This window comes from Mchenga conophoros, linkage group LG23 (assembly GCF_057382185.1).
Source record: "Mchenga conophoros isolate Kocher_MC1m ecotype Shallow Benthic linkage group LG23, M_conophoros_male_GT1.1, whole genome shotgun sequence".
NCBI lineage: Eukaryota > Metazoa > Chordata > Actinopteri > Cichliformes > Cichlidae > Mchenga > Mchenga conophoros.
In genome coordinates this window covers 13,410,018-13,433,709 of record NC_140547.1, presented here as the reverse complement: position 1 = coordinate 13,433,709, position 23,692 = coordinate 13,410,018, and the positions used below count along the sequence as shown (strand labels likewise).

General features: G+C 40.9%; 1 protein-coding gene across 1 annotated transcript in view; it reads left to right on the top strand.

Moving 5' to 3' along the window:
• The first annotated feature begins 12,872 nt into the window (after nucleotides 1-12,872).
• The window catches only part of tprg1 (tumor protein p63 regulated 1), a 30,279-nt gene continuing 19,459 nt past the window's right edge, over nucleotides 12,873-23,692 (top strand). Inside the window, exons 1-4 of the mRNA XM_085265461.1 lie at nucleotides 12,873-13,031; nucleotides 13,173-13,432; nucleotides 14,494-14,585; nucleotides 17,941-18,117. Of these exons, the coding sequence (XP_085121587.1) occupies nucleotides 13,193-13,432; nucleotides 14,494-14,585; nucleotides 17,941-18,117 (509 nt within the window). The 5' untranslated portion in view covers nucleotides 12,873-13,031; nucleotides 13,173-13,192. The remainder of the gene's footprint in view (nucleotides 13,032-13,172; nucleotides 13,433-14,493; nucleotides 14,586-17,940; nucleotides 18,118-23,692) is intronic.

The following is a 23,692-nucleotide window of genomic DNA, read 5'->3' as shown; positions in this document are numbered from 1 at the left end:
TCAAACATAAGACTCTGAAAAAAAAACATCAAACCCCAAGACAGAATCTTTGGACCGGGGCACACTTTTCATTACTTTTGGCTTCTTCTTCTTCTTCTTTTTTTGCGGTAACCCTCCTGTTATGTTGCGAGTCACATTGACCCAGAACAGAAGAGATGTCACATGTCATCTGCATCACTACAGAAAATGAAAAAAATCAAAATTACAAAAGCAAATCGTAAAATAATCAATGCCAGTGTTTCTGACACTTTTGAGTAAACACGCCCCGGGTCAAATTGACCCAGGAACATCAATGGTGTTCCTGGAAACCAACATAACAGGAGTCTTTTCATTACTTTAAGGAAGACATCGACAAATTCAAGTGTTTACCCATTACCCCTCAGTCAGTTATTAATATTGTTATTATACTTTAAATTTATTTTTCTATCAAATCATTTTCAGCTCTTTTTTTTGTTTGTTGTTAACATTTACTGTGTTACAGCTGAACAGTGACTGATGTGTTAAAAACGGGGCCACTGCACACTCCTGTGGTTGCAACTTGTCAGTCCGAAGGTGGCCCCACCCTGCAGCATACCCTGTGTTATCATCCCCTTTTAACCTAATGAGGACCATAATTTGAGAAGTGAACACCGGAAAATACACTTGTCACAAATGTGATGGGTGTATTTGTAAGTTCATAGATAAGGCAACTGGCAGACTTTTCTAATTTGCTTCTATAAAACCAGACTTCTTAGATGAGATTAGATTAGATTAGCCTTTATTGTCTTCCTTGGGAGAAATTTATTTTGGACAAATGAGGGAAACACGTCAACGTGACATCGTTCCCTCTAGCCGAGTCGCAAGTCTTGCTTCCTGCAGTCGCCTCCTGCTGGCCATTAGAAGGACAGCAGGTTTCAGGCACTTCTAGATTAGCCACAATTTTTAGACTTGAAGCTACAGCCATCTTTTAGTCTTCGCTTTGAACTTATTATTCCATCTGTTTAAAATAAATAGTCAAAACATTCAAAATCTTAGCTACTTTAAACTGTTTCAGTTAAGCTAATTATTGAGCTATGTTTGTGTCAATGGCAGACGGGTTTTTTTCTTTTCCTGGACCAGATTTCAAACCGTCCGTGTGAAATCACTCGGTGATAACAGACAGAATCAGCCCAGATGTGCCAGTTCAGTATGAACACCCAGGGTCAAAAGTTTGAGAGGTTAAAAACATGTTTGCAAACAGAAAGTTCCAACATGCCTGCGAGCTGGGGGTTTTAGCTGGAAGCAACCCTTAGATTCACAACAATGTGGCGAATAGAGGAAGTGAAAGGCATTATGTGATTTCAAGGAATTATTGTTTAAATAACGACAGGCGACAGGAAGTGGGTGGGACCAAAAATAAACTTTTCTCAATTTCCAGCCGAGCAGCTGAAGAGACTTCCAGTAAGAGTGAAGAATGCTATTGATTGACATATGACCTGATCACCAAGAATTTGAGCCTGCTGTTGTCTGGTTAGCCTTGGCGACCTGTCCAGGTTGCGCCCTGCCCCTCACCTAAAGGCAGCTGGGATAGGACAGGTGGTTCAGGAGATGGATGGAAAGGATGGATGGACTTTGGTGAACATTAGTCTGAAATAACACAACTGCACAATTTAGCTTCAAGCCTTTGTGAGCCTTACAATCTCAGAGTGGCTTATATGTAAGAACTGTGCATGCATTCATTTAGACTATGAATATTTATCCATTACCTTTGGCCAAAGCTCCTTGCCACGTTGCCATGCACACAGGGTATTTGAATGACTGAAGAGAGTAATTTACATTGACAACAGGTTTACTCCTCAACATATGTTTGTAACCTACAGCCTATATGTACAGTTTTTAAAATCTATTTCTAACCTGTTTCCCTGGGGGAAATCACTGCAGGTGCCTGACGTTGCTCGTGGCTCATGAACATGTCTATAAAAGGTCAAGGCAGACGGTTAGCCCAACGTTACAGCCTGGTGTGGTTGCTGCTTTCACTGAGGAATATTTTCCAGGTGTCCATGTTCAAACACATCATCGAACCCCAACGCCTGAAACCCGAGCGGCCTCGCTGAGGGCCTAACTGAAAGGGCAATGTCATCATAAACTCGAGATTACATTGAAAAGATGATGAGTGGATATTTTTGATGCGATCTATTCTCTTCAACAATACCAGTGAGTCCTATTGAAAAAAAGTGGGTCAATGGATCTATTTTTAGAAGCAATTGCACCTCTTTTTGCAAACAAGCAAAGGCAAAATAACTAAATACAAAAAAAAAAAAAAATCCAGATGAGATGTCACCCAGCTACACTGAACAAATATTCAGGGGAAATCAAGGTGTTGAGCTTGCTGGTAAATGGGGTGAGCTATTTATCTGGTTTCAAACTTCACTTCCCTGTGGAGATGAGAAGCTGCGTGAGGGCATGAGATGACTGGGAAGGGGGCGGCTTTGCCTCCCGGATTGGCTTTGATAAACTGGGGGACTTGTGAGATTTGTAGGGCTCTCTGTTCTAAAGTGGGCTTCCGTTTCATCATCTCCAAGTCCCGGTGCCTTGCGTGGCTACCTTGTTGTAATTCCTCCTCATTTTCCCGGCTTCTCGCTCATATTGCCTTTTCATTCCCAAAGATATCACTTGAAACGGAAGCGTTTGCTGCCTTCTCCTCTGTTAGAAGTGACACTGTGGGCGATGATGTGATGGAGGCGTACCGGAGACAACATCCTCACATGCACCTCCCTGGTTTAATGCTGCGCAATTGCGCACAAAAGTTTGTCAACTAAACGGAGCATAAAGTTGCATATGTTGAAAGTTGCAGGGAACACGTTTACTCTGCAAGAAATCAAGGAAACTACAATAAGCGTTAGGAAGGCCTGTTCACTGTTAATGGCGGCGGCGTGCAGCGAATTACTGCGCATCTTGCAATCACACTCGATAAATCACACGAGACTGTGCACTGCCCGACAAACCGGGCAACAGAATGTCAGTGGAGCAGAAAGCAAATTTGCGGCAGAGCAGAAAATGCACTGTATTCCTGCGGGCATTGCATGACAAATCTCTGAACTTCCACTGAGCAGAGGTTGGGCATTGTTTGTAAAGAATTCCTAAATGGCTGTTTCACTTCGGGCACAACCTGCGACAACGAGAAACCTAAGCAAGGGCCGTTCGCGGCTCATTTCAGCCCCCAAAATCAGTGTTTTCCTATGACATCAAATTAAGATGAAATGTTGCTGATTTTTAAAGTACATGCCGCAACTTTGCTCAATTATGCGTCTGCGTTTCCCAGAGGATTTCATGTATATGTAGGTGACACATCTGCAACACATGTTAAACCGTTAGCTACAAAAAATAGAGATAAAAAGCAGATCAGTCTCTGCTCTTGAGAGCCCAGCAGCCTAATGGCTTCATCCTTCCAGTCATAGTGACAGAGGGGGTACGTTTCCAGGAAAACCCACTAACATTACTCACCTTCAGTTAAACTCCCCTGATGTAATAGCCAGTAAACCGCAGAATTAGTGCGCAGAAGTTTCACATTTCTTCCCCCGTTTTGTAGAAATGAAAGTGTTAGAGAATGTTCTCACACTGTTTACTGTGGTTATGTTACACAGGGGAAGGTGAAAATATGCAGCCTTGCTCAAAGGCAGCAGTTAGGACTAAATGTGTTACTTGCCACCTTTAATTCATCAAGTCCACACTGGTTTTCATCCTCCTCCCATTAGGCCCAGATATCAAAGCCATCTTTTTTTTCTGGCTACTTTTCGGTGCCAATCTGAGCTTAAGGCTAAAGTGCTGCTCACATGAGTCACAACATCTCAAATTCTGATGAATTACACGATATTTGATCGCTGCTTCCTGCTGCACGGCTGGCCCGAGTGAGAGCAGTCAGAGTGTCCAGAGTGACACAGTACGTCACGGAGAGGCGGTTTGGATTTGTAATGACACATGCCAGGAGGCCTTGTCTGTTTTACAGTCAGAGGTGATGTGAGAAAGATGAGACAGAATCAGGCTGGCAAGAGAGGGAAAAAAGAGAGCACGGGCATGCGAATGAGCTGGAACCACGATGAGGCTTTACATCCATTCTCACGTGTCTGCTGTCACGCCGTTAATAAGCACAAATTGAGTTTGAATACATGTTAAACATGTTGTAATCACGCGTGTAGGACATGAATCTGCTCCCCGCGGTGCTGCTCTCCTCCTTCCGCGGCTGTCGGATTATCACTGGAACAACACTGCCACTCAGTGGCTGGATCATCTCCCTCTGGACAAAACACAAGGTTGGCCTAAGTACACTCGTGCGGCTCTCAGCCCTGCGTGGCATTTGCACCATAACTGAACTCATGAGTATCAACTGAGGGTTAACACCCTGGAGGAAAAATGGCTTCATCCCCAAATATAGGGCATGGGAAGTTATTTTTTTTTTACCTTCCTGCTTTTTTGAACTGCTTGTAACCCCCTCCTGCTGCTATGATTTAGTGCCAGTGTTACGTATTATTACCTAAGTGACATTTACACAATCTCGGACTGCCAGTGTGTGCAGAGCTTAATGTTATTTTCCAACAATTTACAACTCAGCTGTAGTTTGGATTCAGCCTCGGGGACTAACATTTTAAAGTTTCCGAACTGATGTGCATCTCATTGTCTCACTGATTTCAGCCTCTTGTCTGTTTGTTTTTTTACTCAGAGGTTTTGTATCGTGCTGCAAGAAAGGAAGAATTTTCGCGACCAAAAAAAAAGTCCTCTGTCCAACTTTTTCAGGCATTTTTCCGAAGTTAGAATCATTTTTTCAAATCTCACATTAACTGTGGAGTGCCTCAAAGAAGATAATATTACACAGGTTATCAATCATTAATTATCTAGATTTAAAAAAAAAAAAGAGTAACTGATAATTTAAAAGAAACAAAAAGTCCATGTGAACAGGCTTTATAATATCTCTGTGTTTTCAAGATTCAAAGTAAACTTTTGATTTTTCAGAAATTCCTGAGTAATTCTGGGTTTGCATTGGATTCCTATTCAGCAGTACAACACTGCCTGAACCTTTGTGTGGGATTTAGATGATTTACTTTAGAAATATAAAGTATACAAGAAAAATGTACAACCTTTTTAAGAGATGATGTAATTAAGGAAGGGCTTTATTAAAAACAGCCAGCCAGCTTTCCCTGCTTTTCTATTGTTGCTGTTCTTGGAACAATGAAATGATGTGGACTGAAAAACTATTTTACTTTTATTGTTTTTCTGTCTGAGATCTCTGAGGAAACTCCACTCTGTGTCACTCTCGTTTGTCACCCGAGGCCTTGGGCGACGAGCTTGAAAACATAAAACACGCTTTGCTTCTTTGTGCTTAAAAATGAATAAAATGTCATAAATTCAAATGCATTCTTTTTCACCCCAGTTCAGAAGTAAAGAAGATTTACATGCTCGAATCAGTGCTGTATTTATTTACACACGTTATATGAAAGGGATCCGAGGCAAATAATGGAAACACGCTACAGAAGTTAAAACAAGTCTTTGGTCAGAGGTGCTCCACCCGCTAAAAGTTTCACACAAAGGAACACCAAAACCTGCAATTACTCTCACCTCAATGCCTGTTTTCATACGCACCCACAGTCACTGTAAAAGAATGCACGCCCTCTGCAATACTCGAAGGTTTAACGTATCAGGACATAATAAAATAAAAATCATCCGATTCTTTGCAGCTTCTAAAATCATTTCCATCTATCCTCAGGCGTACTCTTCTTTACGGCTTTGTTTAAATTTCATTGAGGTTTGCATGAATTTGTTTATGCACAGCTCTGTTGAGGTCCCGCCACACATTTCAGTTGGGCTGCAAGCTGGAATCATCATGACAGCTGGTATGAGATGTTTGTGTTCTGTGCATTATGACCAAAACATCTCCGCTCTTGTTTTTCCTGTCCGAAGGTCATTGCTCCAGAAGTCTTGTGGTTTGTTTAGATGCAGCTTTGTAAATCTAAGCAGTGTTGCCATGTTCTTTTCAGGAGAGGCTTTCTCCTGGCAACCCTGCAAACAAGCCATACTTGTTTAGTCTGTTATGTGCGGACATGAACTTGCTACCTGAGGCCTGCAGAGGATGGTGACTGACTTGAATTCTTTCTAGTTTGTGAATAATCTTTGTCAGTGTGAAGTAGCAGACTGCAAATGGTTTAGAGAAATGGCCTTATAGACCTTCTGCAAGATTATTGCTGATGTCTTTTTGGTTCCTAGGGACCACCAAACTGTCAAAAAATCTGCTTTTATAGAGGTGCTCACACTTGCTGATGATCACTTAATCAAGTGCATCCGATCAGCAGCGCCTGGCTGCTACTTATCCTTTTGATTCCTACAGAAGCAGTTAAGGTGTACCTTGTTTTTCACACACTGCTTCTGCATTTTAGCCTAGTTTAAAAACATGGTGTAATGTCATACTGTATGGTATTGTTCACCTCAGGTTTTCCAGGCTGATGTGTTTCTGACGCTATCACCTTGCTTATAGTGTCAAACTCTGAAGCTGACCTGTTTCTGAATAATACCACCAAATGGTGCCAAAACAAAGAAAAAATTAATGCTGTTCCATTGGTGGGAAGCTGTTTTGCACTATTTTGCTGTCACAAACATGTCTACGCTAACTTTTAAGAGTCTCCTTACAGTAAATTGAAGTAATCATGGCATATGTCCAATAAATAACAAGATTAAGACATTGTCTTAGGTCCAGACTAGGCCGAATCTGTTTCTTGGCTCTGATGTCAAACCCAGGAACAGTTCCCAAACTGTAACAACAGAAACATCTAGAGCTGTCGAACATGCTTCCATAGGCTTGTCTTGTGTGTTGATTACCAAATGATAACCACATTTATGGCGCACAGTGAGACTTTGAACTAACAGACCTGCTTTCAAGTCAATGCTTTGACAGGACAGTTCATTGTAAACATTATATAGAACTACTACAGCTTCTAATCTGTTCCCACATTGTTCATTCACCTAAGAATATCTAATAATAAATACATTAGCGCAAAAAAAAAAAATCCAAAAAACAATTAGGTTAAAAACCAACTTTTGTTAATGTATTTTGAAGGTTTGTTAAGTAAAAGAAGAAGAAAGAATAGAAAACAAGAAGAGTAATGGCATGTCTTTTATAAATAAGACATTGTAGTCTTGTAAATATGTTTAATTATTGAGTAATTTGCTGTCACTGTGTTTTGGTGACCAGTAGCATAACAGCATGGCGGGTAACATCTGAACCCGTCCAAATTCTCAGATTATAAAACTGCTGTTTCACAATACCACAGGGTGTCCTCTGGTGTTAACAGGCCATCTGTTTTGCTAATACACGAGAGGAAAAGGTGAATTATAGTTTCTTTTGGTCCAAGTGGTGTAAACTTTGCAACTAGATGGAGAGCACGAGGCCCTGCTTAGATGTGTTTGAGGTAACATGGACATAACCCTTACAATGCACTACACATACGCACTCTAAAGAAGTATAACAGGAATGGCTACTCTGCAGTAGACTACGATTGCTGCTTAAGTTATCCACCTCTGCTGTAGCGTCAGACTAGGACAGACTGAACTCTCACAAACAAAGATAATATACAAATTTCACGAAATTGTTCTGTCAAATAAAATAAACTCATAACATACAGTTTTATTTTCTCAGTGAAAGTATTTCTACTCTGAGCTGAACACGGCAGTAGTGTTGCATGCTACTTCTCAACCCGAAATGTGAGCCTGTGACCCATGTGAAACTTTGTTTTAGATCTGGACTGAGAAGGTCGGGGCATTGAAGCTTTTATCTCTGAGAAATAACAGCCACCTGTCACTCTGATTTGTGTGTGTAATATCTCTTCTTGCTTGCCAGACAACAAACACACCTCCTGAAACGCTACATCGTTGACCTACAACTTCTTCTTGACCCATACAATTGGAGCCTCTAAGACGTAAACACCGTGGTCACAATGTGCTACACCTTCAACATACAACAATCCTCAACCGCGTTATTTACTGCAAAGCCAGGAAGTGTTCCCTACATAAGGCAGAAAGTAACCCGATGCCGCTTTGCATAGTATTCAAATCGTATGTTTGCACTGACTAAAAGGCACCTTTATTTTTGGTGTGTTTCCTATTATCTGTTTACCAGTGGTTGAAAAAGAAGTCAGGCCGTTTACCATGCCATGTGAAATTATAGTCCCTTAGTGGAGCTTTTGCTGGGCTAAAACATTTGAGGTTAGGAGTTTTCCACTTCATCAGGCTTCAGCTGAGTTAATGAACCCTCATGTCCCAGCCTCCGCGCTCTGGTCTGAACATTACTCACAGGCTAAGCAGGGGAAAAAAAGCTGCCACTGATTCTACGCCTCAGCAAGCCACCACACACACACACACACACACACACACACACAGATCATGACTTTGGAACTTACGGGGTCGTGGAGGTCTATGCAACATCTGCTTATCCCGTGTGATATCTCAGGGGAGCGAAATCAGGTTTTGCTGCGACATGGATAAACAAACACAAACGTGCTGGGACATAATTGAATTACTTCCATGCACATAAAGCACTGAAGATGAAGGGTGGGTTCCCGTGGACATCTTTGTGTGTCTTGTTCAAGCTGTAAGGTGATCTAATGTCATCTCACTGACAACTCTGTGGAAGCGTGTGCTGTCACATACGTAGCATTTTTGTTTCAAACACATGTAACGAGGCAATCATTGAGATATATAATTAATTCACTGTCTTTGTCGTGTCTGTTAATATTTTATATTGGATGCAAAGATGCAACTCAGAAGACAAAAAAACAACTAATTAAGACATTAAATTTAAATAAACCCATCCACTCATAAGTCCGCTCATTTAGTCACAGTATTATTTTTGCAGAGACTGGAAACAGGAAGAACGACCGCAGGCCTGATGCTGTCCTGAGAAACCTCACTTACTGACAGGTTACACTGTCCACTGCAGTTTGTACACTGTTAATACTGATAAAACAGCGTTTTTAGTTACATCATTTGCTTACACACTGCAAAAAAAAAGAAAAAGAAGAAGAAGCATTTCATTTTTACACATCCTATTTGAGAGCACTGTGGTTTGCACTTTGTTTGCTTTAATTTTGTATTGTATGCACTGTGTTTTTGCCCAAAGACTACTTGGTAAGGTTTAGAAAGAGGTTAAAACAAGTCCCAGCGCGTAAATACAATTTGCTGAAAAATAGTGCTGACCCAGAGCTTTTAAATGTAACAGCATCTCTATCTGACAAAGTGGGAGTTGGAAACTGTCTCACAGGACTTACACTTGTCTTTTGGCCAGTTTTAAGAGCCCAGTAGCTTTGACATAACAGCAGCATTTGATGCTCTGTGAATAAGAGCAGCTTGAGTCTTGGTCTCTGTAAATCTTTGCGGGAACTTGAACCTCTCATACGTGTTTTAAACATGTTGGTGACATATAAAGCTGATGCGGTGAACTGAATTTTTTCTGTTCTATGTTTGGTTAACAACTGTAGCACAAAGTGTTTTGAAATTCTTATCATACTGATTTGCATCAGTGACAGGCTGCTTCTCCACAGAGCTGCACTCGAGCTTGTGGGTACTGTAGTACTGTGGTATCCGCCATGGCAAAACAACACAGAACAAAACTTGTAGTATTTTTCCAACTAAACTGGTGACTACACCTTAAACCTGCGGGGTATTATTTCATTTCATTTCTATCTCTCTGTATAGGCCCCTCCCATCAGCTGCGCTTTCATGCAGTGTGTCATGATTTGACAAAAAATTAAACATATCTACTTGAAATGATGATAAAATGTCACCATCTCCCTTTGAGCTGAACACGGTGCATCCTCTGCAACAGTAAACACATAAAAGCATCTGAAAAATGCTACATACTCAAATCATTGGTGAACATAGCTACAAAGGAGCACACGTGCTATGCAACTCACCATGCCATTATAGTGCATTTTAATGCGGCAATGTTTTAACTAAAACATTCGCTAAAATATGGCATGTATTATTTAACTTATTATTAATTCATGGTCAGTTCCAACACTGATAAACATGTGCGTCTTTGGAGAGCCCTGAAGAAGTGTACGTACAGGCTGAATCCGAAACTTAAAGAGACGTATGGTGCTGCCAAGTGGAATGCTTACAGCTTGGCACCAGTGAGCATTTCCTTATATGCAGTGTTGATTACTAGATACAACAATATGGATTATTCTTATCTTCACTCCTCCGAATGATGTGATGCATCGGGGGCACGGGGTTTCTAAGTTCACCGTTTTACGTAAAGCGTTTTAAAGAAGAATTGATATGTAGTGATATATTTCCTTAAGCCTGACACCAGCTCAGTGATTCAGTTATGCTCTGGTCTTTAGGTTATCTGTGAGATCAAGATTTACAATGAATACTGAATGTAGACTCTTACACCACACTTTTTTATTCTTTTCTTTTTTTTATTTTTTAGAAACTGATTATTAAACCATTGCTGAAAAGGGAGCTATGGATTGATTAGAGGTAATTACTTAACTGCAGGCCAGAAAAAGAAAAAAAAAGAGCTTTGGATTGAAAGCTACCGGCCATTCACTCGACACTAAAGAGCATGAAAATCTCAGCTGCAGTCTGTGGGAGTAGCTAAGCAGCCATGCAGAAAGGACGCCTTTAGAAATCTGTCTGCATTCCTTTGACGGCTGCAGATTATGACTGGATTGGTTTTAAACTCCTGACAAGGCGTTGGAAAAGCTCCCTGACAGAGTTATGATTGGGGCTGAGTGGCCTTAACAGTATGCTTTGTCAGAAAACATTAGCACACACGCAGACTGATGTTTAAATGGTGATGCTATTCAAGGATTTGTGGGAGGAAAAAGTCGTATTCGCTTTCAGTGATCTGGTTCATCCCACAATTGCTTGATTGTGTTATTGTCCAGCCAAATCACGAATGCCATTCACTGGTATTTTAGGAAAATGTCAAGACGGGAACATAAGCTCAGGAGAGGAAATTCAAAGCAATCTAACGCTTTTTTAAGCAGCAGAAAAACACAGTTTGACAAAAGAGCGGAGAGCCTAATCTAATCAGAAATCAACTTTTCCCACCAAGCTGCCTTTAAATACAACCAAAGCAACAATTCTGCAGTTTTCATCCTGCGATAGAAATATTGAGCAAACTAAAAGGATCGTGTTGAGCCTAACTGGTAGCTTCTTCACTTCTACGTTGTTCCTGATTGTAAACTTCAACAGGATTGTGATGATTACAATAACAAAACCTCCTTCCTCCACAGAACCAGCTCTTGGTTGCCTTTTTGTTCAGTACTCCCAGCTAAAACTAATGCAGTCTAATACACCAGTCCAATCATTGTGCATTGTATACTTGCATCCCCTTTATCAGACACACCTGTAAAGTCAAATATCACACCCCTGCATTATGGTTCATATTTACATACCACATACACTATGGTTCAGATATGTACAGTGCAGACTGAGGTGATTACACAAAGTACAGCAGTGTCAGCAAACCTTAAAGTTTTAACAGTAATTAAACATCCTTAAGCACATTAATGTGAAATGAATGTGTGTGTTTGTGTGCACTGTAGTTTCTGATAGCCAGGAGTGTCAGAAATGTCTATCAGAAATGAATACCAGCCCTAATCCCTCGAAACCTGGTTAGAGGTTCAGTGTGTTGTAATGACTTAAAGGCAGACCTCCTGTATAATAAATATGAAAACAGTACAGTCTAGTTTCAGCTGAGTTTCTACACTTGAAACAGGTCAAAGTAAAGACCAGTGTTTCACAGATCCCTGGTAAAAGACTGTTAAATAAAAGGGTCAGGAAACGGTTTGCATCTCTAATTAGAACTAAAACTTTCAGTGCACATTAATATCATTTTTCAATATTATGTTACATTTCAGCCCATTCTCACGGCAAATAAATTAGTCACGAAAAGTTATTCATGTTCAGGAACACAAACTGTCCCATTTTTTCATAACAGTTGGCACAACTGGAAAGGCAGGTACAGTAAACGAGGCTGCAATGCCGATACATCACCCTAGCAACCAAGAAAATTGAGCTGCTGAGGTTTTAAAGTGAAAGCCAGCCTCTTCAGTTTCGAAACATGTATTTTTTACACCATTTAAAGCTGAAAACATTTCATTTTGTGTAGATGGACAAGAATCAGTATATATCAGACTGGTCCGAAACTCAAACCAGCTGTTTAAAAGCTGGGTCTATTTCACAAACCAACCAGCAAACAGTACCATGTAATTTATGGTGATGCACTGAGGAGGACAAAGTTTTCTTCAGAAAAATTACATCAATATAATTTTCATGTCAGTTATGCTGCCTCACTCCAGGGAGCACAACAAGCTAAGTGAATGGGGTGCCAAAATATTTGCTCTATGGACTCCTTAATTAAATCTGTCCATGCAATTTGTAAGTGAAGTCAGTCTGAGTTACAACAACAGGGGCGTGTCCAGGGGGGACACATGGGGTGACACCAGTCCCACTAATGCCACTGAGTTCGTTGACTACTGTTAATCTTTGGATGGATGAGTGCGTGGAACAACCAGTACAGCTGTATTTAGACTTATTTAATATTGCTTATTTAAAAATAGTTGGTTATTTAATCACAGTATATTTATATTTTAAAAGTTTTCAGATTTTAAAATATAAATAGACCGTTTTATAATGCTATATTATAAAAATAAAGCTACCTAGCTGTATATAAGCAATTTAAAGCATCTGCAGAGGATAAAATTATATATAATGAGTGAGCCATAACTTTGATCCAGTAATATCACACATATTATTGCGGATAATGAACTTCCATCTGATTTCCACTGGTCATTCTGTGCACTGCAGTTATAAATTATAAGATGAATTTGACTTTCCAGTGAGCTGCTGTCAGAAGCGCAGACCATGCGCCGTCTGTGTAAATCGGATGTGCGCAAACGTGAGCGCTGCTGTCCGCCGCCATTCAAAACAAACACTGGGCCCGGAACAAGGAAGTCGTGCACCTGTTGCTCCTGCCTTACTGTACCTTTCCACACGTACTGCGCTTTCTATAATCTAAGGTAAGAAACCTGTATTACCAGCTTCTAAGAATAACTCGACTTAAGTATCGATTCGGAAAAACTGCGTGCAGGAACCCGTCGCTGGGAAGGCGCCGACAGAATCAGATCCAGACACATCAGTATTCTGACTTCTTTTAACAGAAGAGTTGTGAAGCCTCATCATGGCAGACGCGGAGGATGAAGTAGTTAAAGGAAGTGAAGAGCAGCAGCAGCAGGCGGAGGAGGAGGTTGATCTCAGCTCCTCTCCGACCCCTCCGGAGGACTCTCAGACAGCTGCTGGCCGCAAAGGGGACGCGCAGGAGCGGCCAGCGGAGAGCGTGGCCACCTCGACCCAGGGCCGTCACCTACTGGTGGAGCCCACCCTGGACCAGTTTAAACTAAGGAAGTTCTTCGTGTTAAGGGTAAAATATCATCAGCGTTTCCTCTTGACGCAAAGTGCTCCCAGTAATATGTCACACATTTCTGTAAGCGCACTGACGCCTGGGTTAGACTTTTATTTAGAATACTTTCATTTTTTTAATACACTATCTTCTTTATTTACTATATTTAAGAGACACAACATATAATTTGTCATTTCATAGGACTCCATATGAGAAAGTAGCTCATCTGGCTCGAAGGAGCAAACTTCTTCCTGGTTTTAGTCCCACACTTAACTTGTGGTTGAAACATGCCTAACTTGTGGTTGAAACATGCCTAAGCTGTTTCCTGTCTGTGGCTTAAACTCATCAGCCCAGAGTGGACCACACACCTGGGTAACGTCATTAAAAACTTTATTTTTAAATAATGATAAAGTATAAAGTGTGCAAAGGTTTCAACAGAAGCATATAAGTAATCTGTATAGCACCAAACATAATAAAGGCGAGTTTATGTTAGAAAAAAATGAGTATATAGGTTGGAATACCTTTTTTTACTTAAAAAAAAGTACCAACAACAAGCTGAACGTTATCAGGATCGCTAAGATTCTGTTCATTGGAGGCCTGTTGTTTTGGATTTTGATGGGAAATCAGTCATACCTGCTATGTTGCCAGGCCAGCTCAGCACCATCCTCAGATTACAGAATGACTGTCAAGAGCACCTCAATATGAACTCCTAATCTTTTCACTCGCTTCAGCTTGGCATTGAAATAATAAAACATAAAGTGCAAGACTGGCAGAGCATTCAAAACCAGAAATGCTCACAGATGACAGTGTGTTCTGCGCTGGAGTGTTCCCTTGTGTGTTCAAATACCTGACTTACTCACATTTCTACACGCTCGGCTCTCTTCGTTCGCAGACATTTTCACACGCCCGGGCTTCATGCTTATGTTTATTGTGATTTCGTTTGACACGCACACACGCTGACATTTTACTAGTCCCAGCTGCACATCTGCCTCAAAGATTACCCCTTAAGCTTTCTGTGCACACGTTGTGATTGTCACAATGGAAAATTAGAAAGTGACACCCGTGCATTTCTGTCTCCTCAGCCTGGCACTCTGAATCAGGCCATCAAAGACGTTGAAGCTCTGGTGAATGAGGAGGTAGATGGCAGCGTTCTCAGCGTTTGGCTGATGGCAGAGTGAGTTCATGAGATCATGTTCTGTTTGTTATACACCTCCATGTTTGAGTGCGCGGCGCCTTGTGCGCCAAGTGAAAACCTTTTACCTTTACCCTCAACCCCACACCATCACCCACATTTAGCATTTAGAAACACTATTAAACATTGAATAAAAGGCTAATAATTCATTATAATATAGTAGTACACTTGTACCAAAAGAATTTAAAAGTCTTTTTTTGAATGCATTTGTTTTGTTATAACCAGACTGGACAAAAGAGGTGGCACTAAATGAGTTGTGACTAAACATAAGTTTGTTTCCCTGGACTAAAAGGGAAATAAACCCACAGTAGAAACCAAGTCAAACAAAGTAAAAGAGGTCATACATTAAAGAGCAGAAAGGAAACATGACACCCAAAGTGCTGCAACATGTATAAAAGGATGAGTTCTGCTAGTCAGGGCTGTTTGCTTTAACCTAAGCCTAAGTCATTTGTAAAATCCATTTAAATGTTGTATCAGCTTTTACGTTTGAGTTGTTTTTATATATCGAGGTCGGTCGTTCATTTTCCCAAGGGGCCCGTGAGAAGCTGGGGCTGTTGTGGAGGGCCGCACAAATAATCTAAACTCGATTCTGCTCAATATTCATTTTATTTATTGATAAGCTTCTTGGTCTTTGCTCTCTACTTTGTGAAAATTAATTACCCATCCCTGATAATCGATGACTGAAAACCACTAGAATAAATGAGCAATTTCATATTGTGTTCATTCATATGAATTCATTCTAAATCATATTCTGTTCTGTCCTGACCTAGCTAACTCAAACTTGAACACAGGTGTATTCCAGTTACCGTAAGTTTTTCATGTCTTTGAGAGAACGATGTGATCGATTTACTAGTGGATAGTCCATTTGCACTTATTTTGAAAGTTCAGTTGCTGCTAATTCGCTAGCCTTTCCTGTCTCACCACACGCAGGTTGATCAGCTAATAGGTGGCTGTGGCTCAGGAAGTAATGCGGGATTGAAGGATGGTGGTTTGATCCCCGGCTCCTCCAATCTGCATGCCAAAGTAGCCTCAGGCGAGATACTGAACCCCGAGTTGCTCCTAATGCGCTCATCAGAATGTGAATGTGTGGGGTTTTTACATCTAAAACACTTAGATGTAGGAAAAAGTGTTTGTATGAATGTGTGTGTGAATTGTGGAGTTTGTGTGCATCCGCAGGATAAAATGGAAAGACAGCTGATATTTTATTTTTGCTATATTTCCAAATGTTTCTGTTCTCATCAAAGCCAAGAAAAAAACCCCTCCTCGAATACCTCTTAATCTCAAGCAGAGATAGTGATTGAACACAGAGCAACACAAAGTGACTGCAAGACATTTACAAAGTGCACTCGATGTGATGTCAGGTTGCATCACTCCTGCACAAGCTTTCAGGAAACATTTAAAAGGCTGGCCATGTGAGAATGAATAATGCATCCCAGTTTATGCGGTTCTGGGTACATACACACACACACACGCACGTTAACGCCTGTCCTACATCTGGCCCGCTGTTATCATGGCCATAGAAGCCAGCGTAGGACTTCAAGCAACAGAAAGAGTGCATCATGTGGTAATTTTGCGACTCTGCTGCAGAATTTGCCCCAAGGGAGGCCGAAGACTTATGTCAGCAAAGCATGAGAAATTCCTCAAATTTGGCTTAGCTGAAGGTTGTCACTTGCTTTACAAAAAGTCGTCTCAATTGCTGTACATTTCTTATAATAGGGCCATCTTTTAAAAATACACTAGGTGGTGTTTTTTATGTAGGAAAAATGAGAGAAATAATGTTAGTTACACTATTTTCCATCAGTTAATTTTCAGAAAAGCCCCGGAAGATTCTTTAAGTTACTTAAAGACATACTTTACATACTTTGGGTAAATCTGGGCAATTAAATGCTTCTTTTGATTGTCCAGAGATAAAACCTGGTCTGTCCTGTTTTCTAGCTGGCTTTACTTTTAGCATACATAGATCTCATTGTCTCAGGATAGACTTGTGTCTTTTTACAATCTTCATGACAAGCCAAGCCATTTAGAAGCCACTGTGCCTTCATATTTAGCTTAGAGTTGCATGCAACCATATTTCTAAAGGGGCGGCAGCAATGTGGCAACCAGAGATAAAGACATGTCTGGGAAATTGTGTGAATTGTGGTAATGATAGATAGATATTTATCTCAGTTTTAAGCAACGCAGTTGAGCTCATTGATCAGCCGCCGCTCACCAACTCCTTTGAGATTTTAAGCTATGCTAACAGTCTGCTAGCTGTAGCAAAAGCTAGCGGAAAGAAAACAAACAATTTTTCAAAATGTACCCTACCAAACAGTGTGCAGGGTCCTGCAGAGGTACTTCCTGTCGGTTTCTGTCCTGACCAACAGTTTGTTTTGTCAGGCTCAAGTGCTTAACAGCATGTCAGCCCACCCACAGTGTGCATCACATCTGTAGCATGCTTGCTGCCCCGTGCCCAGTCAAGGTTAACTCATTTCATCAGCACAGTCACAGCACTTCACCCACACCTTTCTATAAAGCTTTGACTGTTCAGTGAACTGTCTTCTCTGGCTTACGGATGCCAGCAGCAATCAGGAGTGTTTCACTCTGAGGTGACCAAGTGCGCCCAGCTCAGTGGGCTGTAAGAAAGGGAGCTTCTCCAAGAGAATCCATGCCACCACGAATTAGCTGTTCGCACAGCGGTGAGGGATGGAGTGTGTAGATGAATGTGTGTTTAATGATGGTTTTTTTGTGATTTCAATTAGTACTGCAAACATTTTTGGAGACATTTTGAGGGCATAAAAGAAAGCCCATTTTTCCAGTAAAAATGTAGGGCTTCAGAAATGCTTACATCCATATTGTATGATCTTTGCCCAGGGCATTTTTATTTTACTTCGTGAACTGTAAGAGTACATAATTGAGCAGCTCTACAATATGTGTGCGTGTGTGTTAACTTTATATGACCTCCAGAATTCCAATCATTTTTGGCTATTTTTGCTTATTTTTTAAACTTGCTGATGAAAAATGTAAAACATTTCATTAAGTGTTTTGTTTTGAAAGGTTTTTAGTGAAGTAATAAATGAGTGAGGTTGATTTTCTTGTTGCTGTTTCCTAATACCGCAATGCTGCTAATCCATCTTTATAGCAGGTGAATAAACAAGTTAGTTTACTTGAAGAAGACTATGACGAGTCAGTGAAAGCAAAATAACTTAAGAATACCTTTTGTTGGAAGCGGTTTGAGTGCTGACATTGTAATATTTGAATACTGAAGCTGAAATATTTTTTTATTTAACATTTAAAAACCTGCTTTTTTCTGTTCTGTTTTTCTTTTTGTTCTTGCTCACACACTGTTTGGTTGTTTCAGAGTGGATCACTGGAACAATGAAAAGGAGCGCATTGTTCTCATCACAGAATTCTCTCTCCTGGTCTTCAAGTACGACTTCATGATGTTCAACTGTGACCAGATGCAGAGGATCCCGCTTAACTTTGTGGACCGCATCTCCCACGGCACCTTCAGCTTCCCAAAGCGCTCCCTGCTGGAGTAAGTCCGCTCATTTTGTCCAACAGTAAAACGTGCCTTCTAAGCTTTAAGCTTTAAGATTCGAGTTACTGAGTAGGGTTAGTGGACTGTAAAAATGACATTCAAAAACAATACGACTGTCAGTTGATTACTAATGCTTATCATCTACAGTCCTGTGCATTTCTTTGCATTTTTCTGGAAAATTTAAATTAGGTGCAGGAATTAATTGAAATGTGCAAACATACATGGAAATACTTTACATAAGGCAAAGACAGTGTTTGTACTATCCTGCCAAGCTTGAAAGTCAATATTTAGTCTGACTTTTATTCGTCAACACAGGCTGAACTTTGTTATTCAGCTTTTTTGTCATTTCTTTAGGTAGTCTTCTTTTAGGTAGGCTTCTTAAAGGACAATCAAAGCTCCTTTTTGGATGTTGGCTGCCTTTTGTTTTTTTCTCTATCATGGTGATTCCACACTGCTAAAACAATGTTGAGGTCTGGGCTCTGTGGAGGCCAGTCCATGACTGTTAGTGCTCCATTGTGTGTTTTTTCTATTCAGGTATGTCTTACTGCATTGGTAGTGTGTTTAAGATCATTTTCATGCTAAAAATTAAGCTGTTGCCAATCAGATGTTTTGCAGATGATGTTATCTGTCCATCCATTTGCTTCCGATTATCCTTTTCAGGGTCTTGGGGGGCGCTGGAGCCTATCCCAGCTGTCTTAGGGCGAGAGTCGGGGTACATACTGGACAGGTCACCAGTCTGTTGCATGGCTAACACATAGAGACAGACAACCATTTGCACTCACATTCACACCTATGGGCAATTTAGGGTTTCCAATTAGCCTATCCCCACTAAGTGCTTGTCTTTGGACTGTGGGAGGAAGCCGGTGTTTCTGGAGAGAACCCACGCAAACACGGGGAGAACATGCAAACTGCACACAGAAAGACCTCGGCCTGATAGTGGAATTGAACTCAGGACCTTCTTGCTATGAGGCAACAGTGCTATGGTGGATCAAAATCAAATCATACTTTTCAGCTGTTGTAATTTCATCAGTTTTGACAAGATTGATCTGAAACACAACCCAAACCACGACAGACCATGTTTTACAGATGGCTCTCTGTACATGCCTACTATGATTTGAACCGAAAATGTCAAATTTGGCTTTATCTCTCCATCAGACCTGTTGTTACTGGCTTTCAGTCCAGTTCTTGTGTCATTTGGCATTCCTCAGCCTTTCCTTCCTCTTTCCCTTCCTTAGGAATGACAGCTGTAAATTCTGCTGAGACCATTCCTGATTAGGCTTCTGTGAACCGTTGCTTCCTGTTTCTTAAGGACATGACTCTACGATACTGTGTGCTATAGATAGTTTCTTAGGCCTGAAACTTCTTCTTTTGTCCTCCACTTGCCCAGTTTTCTTTTTTTATCGATTCAGCTAAATTAGAAATTAAAACATAAAGTAGTGGTTCTGTTGTTTAGTGGTTTACACGTTTGCCTAACAAGTGAAAGACCTTGAATCTAATGTTAACAAGGCCATTTCATGTAAAACAAATTTGCCAAATCATACGGAGCTACCTGCTGTGGTGAGCCTTTGTGAATAACAGATCAGCCAAAGTAGCTTTTTGCTATTAACGAATGCCCAAGGATGCAATTTGAAATCGTTTTTTGCTAAGTTGTCTGATTTGTTTGGGTTAGTTCAGAGAAAAAAGATCAAATAAAACCTCTGAAAATTGTCAGATGCAAGGACTGGACTGAAAATGGGAGAATAAGCAGCTAATGTCCATAGAGTAACTGAAAAAACAGAAGAACTATTGCTCAAGACCATTTTAAAAATGACTCCTTGTCTTGGTCCTAGGAAGCAAAATAAAAAGAGAAGGGGGAGCTCGAGAAATGTCCTGTATGCCTACAAATGTTTGCAGGAATTTCACATTGGTATTTAAACTGAGCAAACAGGGGTGTTAATTAAAGAAAAAAGCTTTTACTGTACAAAATTGAATGGGATTATGACGGTCATTTTAGTCCCTAAACTAGTTTGCTGACTTCAGGGTTAAATGCAGAAGTTTAGAGTGTCGTGGCTCTGAATCATAACCACGAAAGCTTCCTGACACTACATTAAACTACTCTTTGTGGGGTTTAGTCGGTCATTAACAAACGAAAATGTCTACCTGGAGAATTATAAATATTAGCTCCAATTATCTTCACTCTGCTCTAATTTGTTTCACAAAGCTCAATTCCCCGTGAAGAATAAGTCCCTTTGCTTCATCATTAACCGTTACGCCTTAACGTTAAACATGCCCGGTCACATTTGTGGCCGGTCTGTAATCATCTCACAGCTGATTTTAATCTAGTATCATATAACACGGTGTCAAATTTAAAGAAACGTTAGAAGATGTAGGAGAAAGTGTGAAATGTGTGCGGCGGATCGGTGCAAGGAGCAAATGGGGACAGCATGGATGGCAAGAGTGTTTGCAGCAAGGTTTTTGAGGGTAAGGAGTGCAGAGCTGTCACTTGGAGCTGTCACTTAACTGATTAGTGGCAAAATTAATGCAGTCCTTTCATCTAAACCTTTTAAAGACGGCTCAGGGGATACCAAACCAACTAAAACTAATTTGATGAATAAAACGTAATGTGCTGTGAAGAGCTTAGAGAGCGCGGCCTTTATTGGAGGTTTTATCTCCGCGCATTACATTAAATTATACATAAAATGCTCGTGGAAGCCACCCGGGAGTCCGGCAGTAAAGAGACGGTTTCAAATGAGAAAGACTGGAGCCTCAAACATTTCCTCTTTCTGTCTTCATCTTCAGCACTCCTTCCCTTTCATTCCCCGTCTTCCTCTTCGTCTCTCCCCCAGGAAGTGTCTTCTTTTTTTTTTGTCTAGGTCGTTCCTATTTTGAGAGAAGCCGATCTACAGTAATGTTCATGTATATATGGAAATGAATCTTCCTGCTTCGCTCCTCTTTTGACGCTTCACGAAAACTTTGTTTCCACACGACACCTTAATACGAGGCCAGCTGGGGAGATGAGCTGCAGTGTTAATGATTCGTTTCTGAGTGATGGAGGAGCTCAGTGGCGAACAGAGAGAAGACAGAGCCAAAGTCATGACGTCATGTCCCCATAGCTCCTCTATGAGTTTCTGTTCACTCGAAACATGTGTCTCGCTAACACCCCAGGGCTTATGGGAAATGGTGTTCACTTAAGGTTGCATAAAACATGAATTTATAAAAAATAAACAACAATCTTAGGCGACTACAGTCGTATTGCGAAAGTCTTTATTGCAGTGCTGTACTTTGAGCTACCAATGTAAAAGTCAGAGAATCTTCTGTGTGGAGCCGATGTCCAGAGGAACACATCCATGTGACCTGCAGTACATATTTGGCTTAAGCCATGTGTTTTTGAATTGTGTCGTGACTTCACATCTTTGGACACAAAACAAAGCTGTGAAACTATTTAACTGTGATCTGCTGCTGGCAAATTTAATGCAGGTGTTCTAGTTACTTCCTGTGTATTTAAAATAGGGCTGCCACGATTTGTCGACTAGTCACGATTACGTCGACTATCAAAATCGTCGACGACTGATTTAATAGTCGACGCGTCGTTTGAAGCTTTGTAAGATCCCAAAAGACGCAGGAATAAGTAGCAGGATTTAAGAGTGTAATAACGGACTGAAACAGAAGATGGCAGCACTGCATGTACAAGGATGCCAGCTGCCGTTAAACCCCGAAGAAGAAGAAGAAGCAGCTGTGTCCCAGAAATCATAGCGCGGCCCAGCTTAGTTTCCAACAATGGCGGTAGCTAGTTAGTTTTAATATTACTCTTATTATTCTTTCTGGGTCAGAAAATAAACGTTTAACGTATTTTCAGGCGAGAATGTAGCTGTGTAAACCTCAAATATCGGCTCAGTTTATCAGGACACCACATATTTTCAAAAGCGCTCCGACGTTTTCGGAGACGTCTGTTACCCACTAGCTCGATAGCTAGCCGGGGGCTAGGTCACTAGCGCGGTGAGAACACCGGACTCCCGGCAAATTGTTTTCTAACCCACCGCCGTCTTTCGCTACTCAGGTTAAATATATATGAGTCACTTAGATAAATTAAAAATGTTGTTGTTTGGCTTTTTTTTTTTGTATTTTATTTGTTCCTGAGTAAATCGGTTTGTCTGAGATTAAAGTTATAGTTTTTACACAGCTGAATAAACGTCAAGCAGACAGCTGATTATCAAAAGTGTGAGATGCTGGAGAATATACTCCGTTGTCCTGTTATATTTTAGATAGCAAGGAGTTCATTAAACTTCACCGAAACAATCTGCAAATTTCATTAAAATTGAATAAACTATCATCTTGTCTCTATTTTTAGTTAGCACCTTAAACACTTAAAGCTGTAAGCTAATGATAGTTATATAAGAGCAGATGCTGCTGGTGCAATAAGCTGTAGTTTTAGTCCAGTGGATGATGATCTGATTAGTCGACTAATCGCATAAATAATCGGTGACTAGTCGACTATCAAAATAATCATTTGTGGCAGCCCTAATTTAAAAACACAAACAATAATGCGGGGAAGTAATGATGGTGCAGTTTGCAGCGTTGTCGCCTTGCGTCTTACATCAGGAAGGTTCCTAGTTGGAATGTCTCTGCTCTCCCTGTAACAGACTAACCCAGGGGCCCCCAATCTCAGTCCACAAGGGCCGGTGTCCCTGCAGGTTTTAGATCTCACCTTGAGTCAACACACCTGAATCACATGATTAGTTCATTACCAGGCCTCTGGAGAACTTTAAGACATGTTGAGAAGGTAATTTATCCATTTAAATCAGCTGTGATGGATCAAGGACACATCTAAAAACTGCAGGGACACCAGCCCTCGTGTACTGGGGATTGGGGACCCCTGGACTAACCCAAAGTCAGCTGGGATTGTTTCCAGCACCTTTCTAGAAACCTTTGAATATACAGGTGGTCCAGAAAGTACTATATGTGTGGGTGAATTAGGGTGACCAGATTAAAAAATGCTGTAGTCATCGTTCCATCCACTGGGATACAAAGTGCTCGCCGTATGTTCACTGCATTTACTTAACGCAGGAGCTGGGAAAATTACATTCAAATACCTGCACCTATTTGTTTGCATTGTCTGTTGGGATCTGCTCACTATAGTGTAAACGAGCTTTGGATGGTCAGTATGACTGGAAAAGCACCCTTTAAATGCCTGTTGGTTCACATTCCCTTATCAGGAATATGCAATGCTCCACCTCCGTCTGCAATGTTGATCCCACCCAGCGGGGCTGCATTAATCAAATACAAAGGCTTCTTCTTCCTTTATAAATCAAAAAGCTCACAGAGTGATGAAACAATTCTTTTACTGACCTAGAGCAGAGAAATTCTGCTACCTGTGTGATTTTGTGCTGTTGTTCTTCGAGGCAGCCGCAGCGTGATTTGAATGCTGACAGTTGTCATATGACCACTTGATGTCAGTGTGCACCCTTGGTGAAGGGAAGGTTCAAGTCAGGAGCACGCCACATCACATTTCTTCATGTCATGTCATCATGGATGATGATAGGATCACGTCCAAACCCCTTTCATGGTATGGGATACGGCTCTGGCAAAAAATCAG